The sequence below is a fragment of the Ylistrum balloti genome, unplaced genomic scaffold (assembly GCF_031769215.1).
Source record: "Ylistrum balloti isolate Yb309-2 unplaced genomic scaffold, AGI_CSIRO_Ybal_v1 Utg370416, whole genome shotgun sequence".
NCBI classification, from domain to species: Eukaryota; Metazoa; Mollusca; class Bivalvia; order Pectinida; family Pectinidae; genus Ylistrum; species Ylistrum balloti.
Window position 1 is genome coordinate 1,279,780 of NW_026782282.1, and position 19,648 is coordinate 1,299,427.

At 36.4% G+C, this 19,648-nt stretch overlaps 1 protein-coding gene across 1 annotated transcript in view; it reads right to left on the reverse strand.

Moving 5' to 3' along the window:
- Positions 1-19,392, reverse strand: part of LOC132554574 (neprilysin-like) — a 37,890-nt gene extending 18,498 nt beyond the window's left edge. The window contains exons 1-2 of the mRNA XM_060218900.1: positions 19,012-19,392; positions 1,038-1,115 (exon numbers count right to left, since the gene is read on the reverse strand). Coding sequence (XP_060074883.1) covers positions 1,038-1,115; positions 19,012-19,392 — 459 coding nt within the window. The remainder of the gene's footprint in view (positions 1-1,037; positions 1,116-19,011) is intronic.
- Between the last annotated feature and the right edge of the window lie 256 nt (positions 19,393-19,648).

Below are 19,648 nucleotides of genomic sequence, written 5' to 3' on the forward strand. Positions count from 1 at the left end.
TGCACTGTAAGAGGTAGGGCTTTCATATTTAGCATATTATTCTTTGTGACAAGACCTTTCCGCTGGTACCATTTGTTTTTCACCTTAACAGTGACCTTTGTTGACAATGACCTTTGTGACAGTTGCCACCTGTACATTTCTTGTTTATTCCAATGACTTACGCTATTTTTGAAAGAACCGTTATAATTTTCCTTTTATTTTCTCTGATGTTTTGTTTTAATTACAAATACAATATATTTACATCCTAAATAGCTATTTTCAAAAAGGCCAGTATTGAAGTCACACAGATATGTGTGTGATATCTGTATTCATTTCTATATGTTGCCTTTGTTACTTGAAACAGGTTTTACAGGTAAGCTTCTTAAGAGACGCTGAGCTGTCCTTATCTTCAACACACAGCCAACATAACAGAAGTAAAGAATGTCTTTAAAATGGTATCTTTTCCGCTTTTTGCATCTTATTGATTAATAAAACGGAGAAAAATACATCTTCGCACAAAATGATGCGATACATTTGGGCCTAGGGTTATGATTGTTCAGTGTTAGTATTGATTTGATCAGATAAAAGTGACGACAGTCTTTTCACGAGCTGGGATTTCCTGTGTGTTTCTATCCAGTACTGTCACACCAATATTAACTTAAAAGAGAATGGAAGAAATCCCTTTCACAACAATCTTTGTATTAGTGCATAAGGCTGAAAATGAAAATGTGTATGGTCAACATAGAACAGTGCCATTTCTACCGAACATAGGATAACATATTTAGACGACAATGCTTGTAGCATCATTTGTTAATTGAAACGTCGGAATATTTTTGTGTTTAATCAATAATAAAACCCCGAATAAATAAATTAGAAGATTCCTTTGTATGCACGTGTGCATTTGCTATGGAATGGCGGCACTTCTTGTGAGAAAACCAATTTATTTGGAAGCCCCAAAATGACCAGAGTGTTGTATTGTCGAGGCATCGGTGTTAAGTCGACCGGTCATATCATTTACTTTGGAGGTTCTGACCGGATGAAGGGGCTAAAACTGTTACCTCGCACGGGTCTACGTCAGTGTCCATGTGGGAGAGAATAGATCCCGCCAAACGCACGCAGTCGTGACTGCTACAGATCTGAAAAGATAGAATTAGACACAGATCACAGACTATTAACCTTACTCTTAACCTGATCTAACCCCATCACAGTCTGCGGACGTTATCGCTTCCAACCCTGACACGTTGGGGCTGATCTTGTCAAAGACAACTTCATCGGTCAAGGGATGCCACATCTTAACTAGGTTGCTTTGGTAATGAATATTACAAGCTCATTAACTGGAAAATTAATCGAATAGAGTTTTTTTACCATTTTTATTATTCTTTTTTGTTTTATGTTTTTTGTTGTTTTTCTTTTTGTTTTTTGTTTTTTTGTTTTTGTTTTTTTTTTTTTTTTTTTTTTTTTATTTGTTGTTTTTTATTTTGTTTTTTCTCCGTTTTTTTGTTTGTATTTTTTTAATACCAGGCTCCTATAGTGATGAAATGAACAAGAATGAAGACACGTGATGATCCTACAAATATTTGTGACATATAGAAATCTTTACTTAAAGTAAGCTGGATATACAGGCGTTCCAAATTCGATAAGTATTTATTTTTTTTCCTTACAAATAATTCAAGTAAAATTAAATAACATGAGCCAATTTCTTGTCAAAGAAAAAAAACAGAAAAAAAATCTCAAGATCAAGATTTTTACACAACATCTGATTCTGAAATTAACAACAGTTTTGTATATTATTAACAACATATTTGCGGAAATACAACTGAGAGTAAAAATAATGATTAAATTAAATAAATTCTTGCGGATAGGAAACATCATATCTTAATTATTACACTATCAACATGGCTGCCAGATGGCCTTGTAAAATAATAACACAGATTTGTATAGTATAAATAAACAACACCATGTTCTGTGGTGCTAAACATGTGTTACATAAATATTTGCGTGTTAGGATAATAAATAATTTAGAAGACAACCCTCATCTGATGAGAATAAGATCGTGGTATTCCCAGCGTGTCTTCTTCTTAAACGTATATTGGATGATATCGATTTCATCTAATAAGTATGCCTGCGTCTTGAATAAGTCAAAGGTCACATGTACTTCTTGGATGGCGACATTCGCTAAACATTCTAAGATTAAGTCCAATTGCTGTTTATGAGTTTGAATATTATAAATCGTTGCCTGTTTGAAATAACGGATTGTAAAGCAGATCAATAGTAGTTTAGTTTAACACTCTGCCTTTCAAGATACCAGGGAGTTGTAAACTAAGTTACGATGGCACATAGCGGCCGTTCACTGCTGATCAGGTACCAATCAACTGCAGTGTTTATCTTACGACGCAACCTTTGTGTTCTCTTCATAAAACATGGATGCTTCCTTATCCCCCCGCGATTCGACTTCAATAACGTGAATTCTGTGTCGTATCTCCTGGTGATTTTCTTTCTATTGATTATTTGGAACATAAACAATGGTATCGGCACCTTTAGCTTCTTCACGAATCAACAACACATTCTTTTAGCGCGGGCATGCTACAGATAAACGGACGACCTAAATGTCAAAACTACTGTATTTCAAGACTTGGTAATGATTCATTTCGAGAATAAAACTTGTTTTGGTTTCCAATTACATGTTGCTTTAGGATTTAGCATACGAATTATGAGGCATGGTTTGACGGGTATTAATATTTTAATTTCACAATACATCTTCAATTCTCTTTCATTTTAGCCCCTCTGCAAAACAACGTATACCGTGCGGTACTCAAGCTATCTTATAGACAGGGTTAATCCTCGTGGTCATTTTAGTCTCTTGTCAAATAAGTGTCATACACCTGGTAGGATGACAAGTGCACATGTATACGTCCAGCCATCTGGCTTAATTCCCTTGTGTGTTGACCGTGAAGCATGTCATACTTGTGAGGAAATATTTCTACTAAGAAGAATCACCCATCATCCATGCATCTCTGATGTAAAGGATAAGAGGGATTCTTGTTAATGAAGCTACATGATGATGATGATGCTGATGATGATGGTTTATCGTCTCCATGACTCTTCCCAACGCCCGGCCATGGGAAGAGTCATGAAGATGATTTTTAAGTGTCTATCTTTTTTTTTTTTAACTTTTAATGTCACTAGGAGTTTCTATTTATCACGTAATGTCACTAGGAGTTTCTATTTGTCATTTAATGTCACAATAAGTTTCTATTTATCACTTAATGTAACTTGGAGTTTCTATTTATCACTTAATGTCACTAGGGTTTCTATTTATCACTTAATGTCACTAGGAGTTTCTATTTATCACTTAATGTCACTAGGGTTTCTATTTATCACTTAATGCCACTTAGAGTTTCTATTTATCACGTAATGTCACTAGAAGTTTCTATTTATCACTTAATGTCACTAGGGTTTCTATTTATCACTCAATGTCACTTAGAGTTTCTATTTATCAGTAATGTCACTAGGGTTTCTATTTATCACTCAATGTCACTTAGAGTTTCTATTTATCACTTAATGTCACTAGAAGTTTCTATTTATCACTTAATGTCACTAGAAGTTTCTATTTATCACTTGATGTCACTAGGAGTTTCTATTTGTCACTTTAGTTACTGTATACTCATAATTCTGTCAAAAACATACATGTGTATGAAGTCTAGTGTTTTAAATTCCTACGACTACAAGTGTCTTGTTCTGATATGGCCCCTTGTGTTGCAAGAACGTTAAACCGCATACAAACAACACAAATTACCATTCTTTGCCAGACTTACAGATTAATTTTATTATAGAAAGTAGTAACTTATGATATGATTCATACAAATGTTTTATAAAATTTGACTCAGAAGGTCTGGAAATGTTTTTACATTTATAAGCATCATCAAAGCCTTGTTAGTCGGCGGGATACAGAGAATCGCCTTGAATGGTTGTTCATACAGTAAGGATGTATCAAGCAATGCGGCGCCAACTGCTACCATAGATAAAGGAATAACGAGGCCAAACGCGCGTGTATCATACACCGACATGTGACTGCTAAACTTAAGCCATCATCCATATTTAATTCTTCAAAATGCGACAAAATGTTTTGGGATATACCGATATAAGAGAAAAAAAAATTGGCTTGTCCGATTATTGTTGATTCGTATGTATGTTGATATAATACTCGACAATAAATGCGTCACCCCGTGACAACTACTGGTAAAAACGCACAAAATTCTGTGATTCTAATGGGACTAAAACGTCCCAGACCGGTGAATCAATCGTTTTGACGCCATGAATAATGCGACGTTTGTTTCGTCTTATGATTTCAAACATCTTGAACCTTTCTGTATTTTCAGGGTCGATTGTCAGTCGTTTTCCCCAAACGTAGAGAGGTGTACGTTTATACGTACACTGTGTATAACAAGCAAGGTCTTTTGTGTTGGTCGGGCTTTTAAAAGCAGTATGTATGCTTTTTATACGTGAAATAAAAAATGTCGTGACGGACATTAATCTTTTTAAAAACTTCATAAAAAGCCAACAAAACATTACGGTTTCTTAATGCTGATAACGATATTTTTTATGTGAAAAAATGTTTCGAAAAGAGTGTAGACAGTAACGTGATAATATGGGAACACATTCGGTAATGTGAAAACATGTGAATTCACAAATATACATCAGATGGAAGGGTCACAGTAAGTAACTCAATGCTTTTACATTTGATACACTGATAACATTTTGTCTTGGCTCAAAATAAATGAAAAAAAATCTGTACTTTGTCATACTTGCGAAACTATTTTAATATTCAATAAAAAAAATTATCAAAATACCATCAAGGCATCAAATAATTTCCATAATGTGTGAAAGAATGACATATAAAACAGTAAAATTATATTTAATTAACTATGATGTTAAAATTGTAAAGGAAACACACCACATGTCTATAATTAAATTCCAAATGTATCAGATCGGAATTTGATAGTTACATCGTCCAATAACACTCGAGTTTACTGGAATTCATTTTCCTCTATCGTTCATTTTTCTAAAATGATTAAGATGTATCATTCGGGTTTCCGAATGGCACCAGGAGGTGTTTTCCGAACAGCAATAGGAGTAACACTCGCATTTTATTACTTCACTGTCTCCGGTGAGTGTTTTTTGTCATCTTGTGGTAAAAAGACAAAGCAGAATAATTTATTATCGAAAATTCATTGTTTCAATTCCATAGGATCCGATGTCATCAAACATGATCAATCTAGAAGAAACAAAGAACTCTTAACAAATCTATGTATTTATTGAACATTATACAAGTTAAACAAACATTACTATGCCATATATGTATCATTCGTCTGACCTCCGGCCCCGATCAATTACGCGTCCGCCCGCGGAGTGCGTGTTTGTCTGTCCGAGCACGAACCTCTAGTCCCCTGGGGCCACCATTTCTTATATACTCCACTTCTACCCGTAATATCGGCGCAACAGGCAACGCCAAGCCAGATATACACAGCTTTTCATGTTCGACCATAATATCCGAAAACTTTACGTATGAAAGAAAATGAAAAGCAATTCACAAATACTTAATTATTGTCTCGGAGAAAACACGGATACAATATACCTAAATTTGCAATGGCCAACTTAAAATGTTTTTATGGTCTACACTAGAAACAGAGTTACATAAAATCGAGCCAGCGTTTGTGTACTTCTCTTTTGCCATGTTAATGTACTTGTATGAAGCGCTAGGCCGTTTCCATCCATTTCTTATGGGAGTCGTTTCTTAGCGAGCGTCATCAGGTACTTGGCCATATATCGCGGCCAGCGGTTCACAGAGAGTCCAAGTACAAGGCGTCTCGACAGTGCGAAAGTGTTTATCTTGTGAGGACAGCAGCAGGACATTTCGAGAAATCTCGTCTCTCCCATCAATGTTAACTAATCTGATTCAAGGACAATCCCCCTTGTATAGAAATTAAACGATTAAATCACGCATGTGGGTGTAGTTCCAGCGAATACATTTGATCTTTATGCATCACTGTTGCGTTTGAATCCCTCGCTTAATCTCATACATCAGCAACGAGATTGTTTGTCTCTTTCCCTTCAAGTCACATTATGTAACATCGTGAAATGGACATCATTTGGTGATACGTAATTCCATGGTGTATATTTCTGTAATACTAAATATCATAGTTGAATCCTGTCTACTGAATCATGACCTTGTAATCATTTTTGTTACCTAATCATTGTCCAGTCGAGACAACTATTCATAAGATTAGTTCTTTTTACCTTTGGAAGTTTTACTTACAACTTTAATTTTTTTGTTTTAACGACATTAAATTAATGATTGAAATTTGATAATATACCGTCAAAAACTTTATAATTTATCAAAAATAAAAGGTATTCTTATTTGTATAATCAATTTAGTGCATACCTTATGTAATAGTTTTGTATTACCTGGTAGATTCTAATGGCGTTTAAGTCAGTCTAGTAGGTTACTTTAAATATTTTGTACCTCCAAGACTTGAATTAAGTCTACATTCCAGATTTGTATCAACTCCTTTGTATTATTAAATCTGTGATATATTGTATCAGCTTCTCAATGAGTCTTGGTGTTAATCAGTCTGTTTTGTTGGGCCTAACAATTGTGGAATTGTATCAAAATCTTTCTGTGTTGTCGTCCATGTTTTGTTGATCTTATTGTTTGTAGAAATTAGCAGTTTCCCAATGAGTTTTGTGTTTTTTAATTAGTCTGTTTTGATTGTAGAAATTACTAGCTTCTCAATGAGTTTTGTGTTTTTTAATTAGTCTGTTTTGATTGTAGAAATTAGCAGTTTCTCAATGAGTTTTGTGTTTTTTAATTAGTCTGTTTTGATTGTAGAAATTAGCAGTTTCTCAATGAGTTTTGTGTTTTTTAATTAGTCTGTTTTGATTGTAGAAATTAGCAGTTTCTCAATGAGTTTTGTGTTTTTTAATTAGTCTGTTTTGATTGTAGAAATTAGCAGCTTCCCAATGAGTTTTGTGTTTTTTAATTAGTCTGTTTTGATTGTAGAAATTACTAGCTTCTCAATGAGTTTTGTGTTTTTTTAAATAAGTCTGTTTGGTTGTGTCTAGTAATTGTAGAATTGTATCAAATTCATGGTGGTTATCGCCAATATCTTGTTTGCCTTACTAGTTGTTTTGAAATATTGTATAAAATATTTTTTGTTAATATTTTGTTAAAATCAGTATACCACCTTTTGAATCAGCCAAATCATTTTGTGTTAATGATCATGTTATATAATAAAAAAACAATTCTTTATATCAAGTATTAACTTCCAAAACCAACCGGCCTATGTCACATGTTCTTTTCTCTCGAGATTTCGAGAACATTGAAACAAGGACAATAAAGAAGCAACTGAATGTTACATTTCATTTGTTAAAAAGAGTTCTTTCTTAACAAGACAGTTATTGCCACTACTCTCGGTTGGCTATGTATGTTTGTCCATCTTTGAGGTATTATGTCACAACATCTCGTATGCGGACAGATATTTGTACCAACTTAGAACATGGACATTAACAGTATGAAATTAACTAACCAATAACACTGTAGTATTTTATTTACTTGTCACCTTTTGTTTAGAAGTCCTTAGTTATCAGATGGTTTGTTTTGTTGGTTCTGTGTCATTTTTCATAGTTAAAATGAGTTTGATATCTTTCATTTTCTACTCCTTACTCATTATAAAAAATTACGAAAATGTTCTTAATGGAACGTTCAAACATTATCATTACAAAATATAAACATTGTAGCTAAATAATATCTTGATCGACTCGCTAAAATAGATTGACAAATGTGTGAAGTTTGATGAAAAGTCATAACTAAATGAACCTACAACAAGAAGATTTTCAAAAAAAAAAGAAAAAAAAAAAACGAAAACAAAAATAAAAAGCAAAAAAAGAAGAAAACGTATATATATATAACAACCATGAACTTGACGTTGACAGTAAAACCATGAAATTCGTATCGTCTAAGTTACCATGTTTCTTCTAGTTGTCTGTAATACAGTGTAGTTTTGTCCGTTGTAGTCAAAATCGTTTGGAATATTTAATCAGTTGTGTTTTAGATGAAACTTGGACATTTACACACCATCTCGTTCAATATTCTTTTTCAGGTAGTTAATTAGTTTACTAGTCAATAAAAAAAAATCAACATATAAAAAAAACATTGAATATTTCAGGCTTATTGTGTTTGTAAACATCAAAGTAGTAAACATTATTTAATCAACTACGGGAACATAAAGGTCCAAAGAACTCAATTACTAACTTTTAACATCAAGTTGAACCAGTGGGAACCATTGTGGACCATTGGGAGCCATTGGTATGGAACAAGCTAAATACCTAAAATGTGATTTCTTTCATACTTTTGATGATAATAAAGAGTTATCAGGACATAGTTAGTCACATAGTTTCCATGGCAACGTTACTATTCAATATACCAGACTGCTTACCTTCCAATTCCTGTACTTGATGCTATTTTGAAATCATTCAAATTAAATAAGTATGAGGTCGACGAACCACAAATTATGGGTCCTCAGTCTCCTACTAGGTACCTACAAAGTTTGATTACCAACAGTCGCCCCCTTGGTACCACCAATATTTGCCTACTTGGTACCTACAATGTTAGATTACAAAGAGTCGCCCCCTTGGTACCACCAACATTTGCCTACTAAGTACCTACAATGTTTGATTACCAACAGCCGCCTCCTTGAAACCACCAATATTTGCCTACTAGGTACCTTCACTGTTTGATTACTAACAGCCGCCTCCTTGGTACGACCAATATTTGCCTACTAGGTACCTACAAAGTTTGATTATCAACAGTTGCCCTTTTGGTACCACCAATATTTGCATATTATGTACCTATAAAGTTTGATTACCAACAGTCGCCCCTTCATACCACCAATATTTGCCTACTATGTACCTATAAAGTTTGATTACCAACAGTCGCCCCTTCATACCACCAATATTTGCCTACTGTGCACCAACAATGCTTGATTACCAACAGCCGCCTCCTTGAAACCACCAATATTTGCCTACTAGGTACTACTAACAGCTAGATTACCAACAGCCTCCTTGATACCACCAATATTTGCCTACTGTGCACCAACAATGCTTGATTACCAACAGCCGCCTCCTTGATTCCACCAATATTTGCCTACAAGGTACCTACATAGCTAGATTACCAACAGCCGCCTCCTTCATTCCACCAATATTTGCCTACTAGGTACCTACAATGTTTGGTTACCCACAGTCACCTCCTTGGTACCACCAATATTTGCATACTAGGTACCTACAATGTTTGATCACCAACAGTCGCCGCTTGGTACCACCAATATTTGCCTACAAAGTACCTACTATAGCTAGATTACCAACAGTCGCCCCCTTGTTACCACCAATTTTTGCCTACTAGGTACCTACGAAGTTTGATTACCAACAGTAATCTCCTCGGTACCACCGATATTTGCCTACTAGGTACCTACAAAGTTGGATTACCAACAGCCGCCTCCTACAAAGGTACCACCAATATTTGCCTACTAGGTACCTACAATGTTTGATTACCAACATTCGCCTAGTTGATACCACCAATATTTGCCTACTAGGTACCTACAAAGTTTGATTACCAACAGTCGCCCCCTTGGTACCACCAATATTTGCCTACTAAGTACATACAAAGTTTGATTACCAACAGCCGCCCCCTTGATACCACCAATATTTGCCTACTAGGTACCTACAAAAGTTGGATTACCCACAGCCGCCCCCTTGATACTACCAATATTTGCCTAGTAGGTACCTACAATGTTTGATTACCCACAGCCGCCCCCTTGATACCACCAATAGTTGTCTACAAGGTACCTACTATAGCTAGATTACCAACAGTTGCCCCGTTGGTACAACCAATATTTGCCTACCAGGTACCTACAAAGTTGGATTAACAACAGCCGCCCCCTTGATACCACCAATATTTGCCTACTAGGTACCTACAAAATTGGATTACCCACAGCCGCCCCCTTCATACTACCAATATTTGCCTACTAGGTACCTACAAAGTTGATTACCAACAGTACCACCAATCTAGGTACCCAAAGTTGCATTACCAACCAGATATTTGCCTTAGGTACCACCAATATTTGCCTAGTAGGTACCTACAATGTTTGATTACCAACAGCCGCCCTCTTGGTACCACCAATATTTGCCTATTAGGTACCTACAAAGTTTGATTAACAACAGTAATCTCCTCGGTACCACCGATATTTGCCTACTAGGTACCTACAAAGTTGGATTACCCACAACCGCCCCCTTGATACTACCAATATTTGCCTACTAGGTACCTACAAAGTTGGATTACCAACAGTCGCCCCCTTGGTACCACCAATATTTGCCTACTAGGTACCTACAAAGTTGCATTACCAACAGCCGCCCTCTTGGTACCACCAATATTTGCCTATTAGGTACCTACAAAGTTTGATTAACAACAGCCGCCCCCTTGATACCACCAATATTTGCCTACTAGGTACCTACATAGCTAGATTACCAACAGCCGCCTCCTTCATTCCACCAATATTTGCCTACTAGGTACCTACAATGTTTGATTACCCACAGCCGCCTCCTTGATACCACCAATATTTGCCTACTAGGTACCTATCATGTTTGATTACCAACAGCCGCCTCCTTGGTACCACCAATATTTGCCTACTAGGTACCTACAATGTTTGATCACCAACAGTCGCCTCCTTGGTACCACCAATATTTGCCTACTAGATACCTACAAAGTTCGATTACCAACAGTCGCCTCCTTGGTACCACCAATATTTGCCTACAAAGTACCTACTATAGTTAGATTACCAACAGTCGTCCCCTTGGTACCACCAATTTTTGCCTACTAGGTACCTACAAAGTTGCATTACCAACAGTAATCTCCTCGGTACCACCGATATTTGCCTACTAGGTACCTACTATGTTTGATTACTCACAGCCGCCTCCTTGGTACCACCAATATTTGCCTACTAGGTACCTACAAAGTTTGATTAACAACAGTAATCTCCTCGGTACCACCGATATTTGCCTACTAGGTACCTACAAAGTTGGATTACCCACAGCCGCCCCCTTCATACTACCAATATTTGCCTACTAGGTACCTACAAAGTTGGATTACCCACAGCCGCCCCCTTCATACTACCAATATTTGCCTACTAGGTACCTACAAAGTTGATTACCAAAAGCCTCCTTCATTCCACCAATATTTGCCCTACATTGATTACCACCAATATATTTGCCTATTAGGTACCTACAAAGTTTTTGATTACCAACAGCCGCCCCCTTGATACAACCAATATTTGCCGACTAGGTACCTACATAGCTAGATTACCAACAGCCGCCTCCTTCATTCCACCAATATTTGCCTACTAGGTACCTACATAGCTAGATTACCAACAGCCGCCTCCTTCATTCCACCAATATTTGCCTACTAGGTACCTACAATGTTTGATTACCCACAGCCGCCTCCTTGATACCACCAATATTTGCCTACTAGGTACCTATCAAGTTTGATTACCAACAGCCGCCTCCTTGGTACCACCAATATTTGCCTACTAGGTACCTACAAAGTTTGATTATCAACAGTCGCCTCCTTGGTACCACCACCAATATTTGCCTACTAGGTACCTATCAAGTTTGATTACCAACAGCCGCCTCCTTGGTACCACCAATATTTGCCTACTAGGTACCTACAAAGTTTGATTAACAACAGCCGCCCCCTTGATACCACCAATATTTGCCTACTAGGTACCTACAAAATTGGATTACCCACAGCCGCCCCTTGATACTACCAATATTTGCCTACTAGGTACCTACAATGTTTGATTACTCACAGCCGCCTCCTTGGTACCACCAATATTTGCCTACTAGGTACCTATCAAGTTTGATTAACAACAGCCGCCTCCTTGGTACCACCAATATTTGCCTACTAGGTACTTACAATGTTTGATCACCAACAGTCGCCGCTCGGTACCACCAATATTTGCCTACAAAGTACCTACTATAGCTAGATTACCAACAGCCGATTACCACCAATATTTGCCTACTAGGTACCTACTTGATTACTACAACAATACCACCAATATTTGCCTACTAGGTACCTACAAGTTTGATTACCAACAGCCTCCTTGTACCACCAATATTTGCCTACTAGGTACCTACACATTACCAACAGTCGCCTCCTTGGTACCACCAATTTTTGCCTACTAGGTACCTACAAAGTTTGATTACCAACAGTAATCTCCTCGGTACCACCGATATTTGCCTACTAGGTACCTACAAAGTTGGATTACCAACAGCCGCCCCCTTGATACTACCAATATTTGCCCACTAGGTACCTACAAAGTTGGATTACCAACAGTCGCCCCCTTGGTACCACCAATATTTGCCTACAAAGTACCTACTATAGTTAGATTACCAACAGCCGCCTCCTTCATTCCACCAATATTTGCCTACTAGGTACCTAATATAGCTAGATTACCAACAGTTGCCCCCTTGGTACCACCAATATTTGCCTATTAGGTACCTAATATAGCTAGATTACCAACAGTTGCCCCCTTGGTACCACCAATATTTACCTACTAGGTACCTACAAAAGTTGGATTACCAACAGCCGCCCTCTTCATTCCACCAATATTTGCCTACTAGGTACCTACAATGTTTGATTACCCACAGCCGCCTCCTTGATACCACCAATATTTGCCTACTAGGTACCTATCAAGTTTGATTACCAACAGCCGCCTCCTTCATTCCACCAATATTTGCCTACTAGGTACCTACAATGTTTGATTACCAACAGCCGCCCCCTTGATACCACCAATATTTGCCTACTAGGTACCTACATAGCTAGATTACCAACAGCCGCCTCCTTCATTCCACCAATATTTGCCTACTAGGTACCTACATAGCTAGATTACCAACAGCCGCCTCCTTCATTCCACCAATATTTGCCTACTAGGTACCATGTTTGATTACCAAAGTTGGATTACCAACAGATTACCAACAGTCGCCTCCTTGGTACCACCAATATTTGCCTACTAGGTACCTACAAAGTTTGATTACCCACAACCGCCCCCTTGATACTACCAATATTTGCCTACTAGGTACCTACAAAGTTGGATTACCAACAGTCGCCCCCTTGGTACCACCAATATTTGCCTACTAGGTACCTACAAAGTTGCATTACCAACAGCCGCCCTCTTGGTACCACCAATATTTGCCTATTAGGTACCTACAAAGTTTGATTAACAACAGTAATCTCCTCGGTACCACCGATATTTGCCTACTAGGTACCTACAAAGTTGGATTACCCACAGCCACCCCCTTGATACTACCAATATTTGCCTAGTAGGTACCTACAATGTTTGATTACCCACAGCCGCCCCTTGATACTACCAATATTTGCCTACTAGGTACCTACAAAGTTGGATTACCAACAGTCGCCCCTTTGGTACCACCAATATTTGCCTACTAGGTACCTACAAAGTTGCATTACCAACAGCCGCTCTCTTGGTACCACCAATATTTGCCTATTAGGTACCTACAAAGTTTGATTAACAACAGTAATCTCCTCGGTACCACCGATATTTGCCTACTAGGTACCTACAAAGTTGGATTACCCACAACCGCCCCCTTGATACTACCAATATTTGCCCACTAGGTACCTACAAAGTTGGATTACCCACAGCCGCCCCCTTGATACCACCAATATTTGCCTACTAGGTATCTACAATGTTTGATTACCAACAGTCGCCTAGTTGATACCACCAATATTTGCCTACTAGGTACCTACAAAGTTTGATTACCAACAGTCGCCTCCTTGATAACACCAATATTTACCTACTAAGTACATACAAAGTTTGATTACCAACAGTCGCCTTCTTGGTGCCACCAACTATGGCCATGCTTCCTCAGCCTCCAATTAAATACCTACGAGTTTGGCTATTGGCAACATTGAATACTTCTAGAAGTACGAAACAACTGTATCATGCAGTGAAATTCACTACATGGAATTATTCTGAATTTGTATAGAAATGTGCCAGTCATTTGTGTGTCGGTCTTTTGTGCAATCCTCTCACATATGTAAGTCACGTGCACGAAACAAGATGCAAATACAGAGAGCCAATACATTGTCCTAAGAGTGTCCAAAACTTACACATATAGCCTGCCAATACCGTTACGTCAGCAGTTTGGCGATTTCACAAGCCATAACTAAAGAAGGTGCTATTTTTGTAAGGGTAAGATGCTGTTGTTGACCAAATTCGATTTCATGGCTTCGTGTAACGCAATTACATTTGCTTCTATCTAGGAAATGGTTTAACACGTCACCGCGCACCAATTTGTGTGGTACGTTAATATCGTTTTAATTATCCCTACTTAGCTCTGCAATACTGCAAAAGCAATACAAGGATGTAAGCCTGAGCAATTAGTCAGGTGAAATTGCATCACTATAAAACTGAGCATGCATTGGTATCGGAAACACAAAAATAAAACATATTGACGATAATTAATGAGGGTTTAAATTTCCAATAACATTTCAATTATAATTTGGAACAGACTTTACTTGAATTATTAACGAAAATCGTTTGACATTCATTACGAGAACAAGACAAAATAGGATTTGACCTAAATTAGAGTGGAGGATAGGACCAATATGAAGCAGAGATACAACTTTTCCGGAACACATAATCGGGTATCCGTGTTTTCTTTTATTCGCCTGATTCCTTATTTTATTGATTTCCTTGCGCTGTTCTCTCAATTTAGTATAAGTAAGTAGTTATCTACGATATCCTGATGGGAAAAGGGATTTCGTACAATCTGGCATACATACAGTTTTGAATTTCCTATAATCTGTTACAGACTAGTTAAGAATTTAAAAGATCCAAAACTAAGACTGAATTCGGAGACTGTACAAAACCAATGAATATCATTAATAGTACTTCTTTGAAACTATCTAATCCTGTTTTTAAAGTGTTCTCTAAATAAAAAAAAAAAGAAGTGAGACATAGACCGAAACCCATGTTACGCTATCGTGTTTAAATCGATGGTTTCTCTACACGCCATTGATATGCAAATTAGAGCAGTTTTATCGTACAATAATCTACAGAAGAAACATCCAAGGTCGTTATATGTTCTAACACATGGAAATGTATTTCGTATACATTTTTAACAGGAAAAAACCCATAGATTTACATAAACGGATAATGCTCAGTACTTATTAACCGATGGAAAACCATTCCGCTTTGATATCTACAATTAACCACGGTACCGTATATACTTCAATGATTTTGAGTGTGTGTTGTATGTAACGTGCCATTGTATTACAAAATTCTATCAATCCTGTATTAAGACATATCGTAATTAGTAAATTTGTTTTTAGACATAAAGTACCACTGTTGTCTTTAGAATTAAGACATGTATAACCTTTTAATACCCAGATATATCCTCTCTTGACACATGTAAGTATGGCAATGTTGATGTGTCTTTTCAGAACGATCTGTTAGATATGTGTATTATGACATACTATCACTTTTGCGTGCAAGTATTTAAGCATATATTAATATGTTTTATGTATGTTTTATGTTTTCATAAAAGACATTCTGTTTATTGTTTGTGTTAGTAAGACAAACTACAGTTGAAACTTGTTGTCTCGAAATCGCTGGAGTAGAAATTCTGTTTGAGTCGAATTATTTTTTAAGTCCCGATTTTTTCCCTTCTATATCTTTGTACTTTAATTCGGATGACCCGAATTTCATAGAGTCGAAATTTCGGTTGGGTCGAAGCCATTTTTCAATCCCTGCAATTGTAAAGCAAGGAAAAGTCATTCGTTGTCTCGAAAATATAATAATATATTATTGATTCGTGTTTGTATAAAAAAAACAACTTAATATATATATTTGTATTTTTAAACAAAATATGACATATTAAGGATATTTAATGGGTTCCCGATTGCACTCGTAAACGAAATATTCGCTCGGCCTTATTTAATATTCACTGCATCCGTCTCCAAAAAGAAATTTAGCAGATTTCAATACAGTGAAGAAAAAGCAACGTTCTGATTGGCCAAAAATAAAAACATACATATATAAATGATGATGGCAATTAATTCATTCTCTTAAACAAGAATACGTTTCATCATTGCAATGATAATGTATTTTTTTATCATACTAATATTTTTGAGGCCAAAAATGTAATAAAATAGAGTGACTATCTGGTGTAGCATTTTTACAGAAGATGTGATGTATATAATATGTGTTTGCAAAAAGGCGTAGTATCTGTGTTTTGTATTTTTTTTTATAAAACATATGCTATGTTTAGTTTGTGTTTTCGTAAAGTGAGAACATCTGTATTTGGAGTTTGCATGAAAAAGCATGTTATTTATGTACTCTGTATATGTTCAGGATCAGTACACATGGTGTGTTTTGGGTTAATCTGTAGTGTTTTTCCCAATGCTGTAAACTAAACACGTTGAATACGGATTGTTTAAAGACATATCATTTGTGACAAACCCTAATCGAAAATTTAAGTGTAGTATTCTGCAATCCTTAATCAGAATGAGTCATTCATACCTTACTGTATATGTTTCTAAATGTATCGAGATGATATATGATCTTGTGTGTTTTGGTACAATCATGACTTAATATAAATACATCTGTCATCAGCATGTTTAGAAAAAATCTTACTTAATGTAAATGAGTCCGTTGAATCTTCAATAAATTTTTTTATGGATTTGGAAGAATATCTTTAAACCCCTCAGAAGAAAAAATTGAAATGATTGACAAATCTGACAAATTGGTAATATTTTTCTTACAGTTGTTGTGTGTTGAAAACTGTCAAATCGGGACAACCACGCCCACACTTTTATCATGTCATTTAGATTTGTATCCTTACCACACTTTTTTTTGAACCCTAGTATTTATGGAAGAGTGATTGATGAATCACGAGGTTGTATGATGCAGATTCCTGACTTGGTCTATTAATGAATTCATATTAAAAACATGTGATTTAACTCGAGTTTGTTTCATTATTTTATAGAAATTTGATTCAGTGGTAATTGATTCATTACACAAAGTATAACTTCTAACTCAAAGTTCGTCAAAACGCTAAGTAACGATTTTTATTGTCAGGAATGTATTTCCACTCATTTTTTTCTATGATATCCCGTTTAACATATATGCGCGAACTGGTTTTTGTTATAACTCCAATGATAAACGATATCACTTTTTTTTTTCAAAAGAAATAATATCAGTTTCGTTTTTTTCCTAAGGTATCCCGTTTAACATATACGTACAAATTCGTTTTTGTCATAACTTCAAGTTTTCAATAGAAATAATAACAGTTTTGTGATACGCTAAAGCGCAACAATAATTCATTTGATTCTCACCAGCAGAACTAACAAAGCATAGTGTTTTCAGTCGCCCATCAACATGATAAATGGTTTCAAACAATGGACAAATACCTGAATGTGTAATTACAACATTTCCGCTCTGTGTTAAAGAGAATTATACCTTCGCCCGATCTTAAATAGGGAAAAGCCCCATCGATCAAGTGGGATATTGTACGATGGTCGTAATGGTTAGGAATGTTAGCGACATTGGTTTAGGGATGTTGATGGCTTCTGTGACACCTCCGAAACGTCCGACAAAAATCTTTTAAATAAGATTAGGCCTGAAGGTCAGAGAAAGAATTCACCATCCAAAATAAGTCTCATTATGCCTTATAATATATAACAAAATCAAGAAGGAAGATGGCGTAAAACGACCTGCGAAACATGCACATTTAATTTCTTAAAAGATGTGACATTCAAATGTTAATGAAAATGCATTGTTTTAATTGCTGTTTCATCCTAACTTAGAGTCGGCCATTAAAATGGTTCACACATAATATCCAAAGCCCCATACGGACCATAATTAGTCTACTCATTTTCATTCTTGTTGCAGCCGTATTTCCATTAGCCTATAAGACTTGGCAGGAAGTATGTGGCAGTTGGCATGCGTCATGTTGCTTATAAAGCAACTTCAGCAGCCTCGTTAAATTATACAAGTAATCACCTGTCTAAGTGAGTTTAGATTAAACTATTAAGAGGAGAATATATGTAAATTCTTATTCATTGAAAGTTGAAGACATAACCTTTGTATTAATTAAGTTTGAATTAGGTTATGGAAATGCGGTAAAGGAGAAGAAAATGAGACTTAGATAATTGTCTCTAAAAACACATAATTTGTGCTAAAAATTCGTGTTTAGGACTTTCTACGTTCTAGCCTAAATTCTTTGTATTTACCATAAACTGTTCTTCAGGTAACTGTAATTGTTTCCAAACTGACATAAATACACGTCTTTGTAATGAAATTAAGTCTTTTATCTGCATCATAACAACCATTTAAAGAAACAATGTGCACAAAACATATATATTCAAATCCCTGGCTTGTATCATGTTTCACTTATCTATTCGTAAATGTCGTCTTTTTTTTCTATTTTCAAACATTTAAATGGATCTGAAATTTAAGACTTTCTAACTTTACGAAGCAGCTATATGAACACGTCGGAACAGAAAATTGGCAATATTTGAAAGGCAACTGACAGGCTCGTGTCGTAATTTTTGACAGTTTAACATATATAAGTGTATAATCAAATGTTTGTAATTTCAAAGATCGATATATGGAATACAACTGCAATGTATAACGTCTCAAACAGAATTTCTCTCGGGCGTAACTCAGACAGATATATGGTACATTTGTTGGAACGTCAGTGAAGAACATAACAGAAGGATAGGAAAAAGCAGTACTCAAATTGAATATTCTTTCAGTTTCGTCGCGAAAGCCAACTCATCTGCATATATCCTGGCAGTCTTGCTACTTTGTACTTTAAATCGGCATTGTTATCAAATTAAATGATTCATCTTTTTATTTGATTTGATTGAATTTCTTATAAATGAAATTAGAGGTGACTTACCGTTTCTCTTGGGGCAAGAGGTGCCGGAGTAACGTTTTTGTCCGTAACGTCCGGTTGTCCGGAAGCGGTCTGTACGATACTGGAATTATCTCGTTCTGATTGCTGACTTGTCAGTGTCTTATGCATGACGATGAAGACGACAGCTAGACAGATGACGACAAGGATTAGAAAGACGTTCCACAAACAGCAACATTTTTCTCTTTTAGACCAATATGTCCCCCAAGAGTCGGATGACAGGGAACGGAGCGGCATCCTTTTAAGCCCATTGATACCATCCGGATCACGGAAAACTATTTGTCCGTCCTCCAGTCCGGAACTACTATCCTCCGTATCCACGGTATATACCACGTATTTATCGGACGTTGGACTGCCTGCGGGCATGCTGGTCTGTGGCTAGCCCAAAGGTAACATATTCCCGGATTTTGGCCAAGTTATTCCTCGCACACACAGGAATACTCCACCCGCTCGCCTCTCGTGTAACGACCCTAAACTTGCCACGTAATCTAATTATACACGTGCCGATAAGACGGATAGAGACCGGAATATTCTCTCATTCAAAGATTTTTGATTCGACTTTGGCTAGGCAGCATACAAATTAAATCGAGTAAGATGAAATTGAGTTTAAAGCAAGTCTATC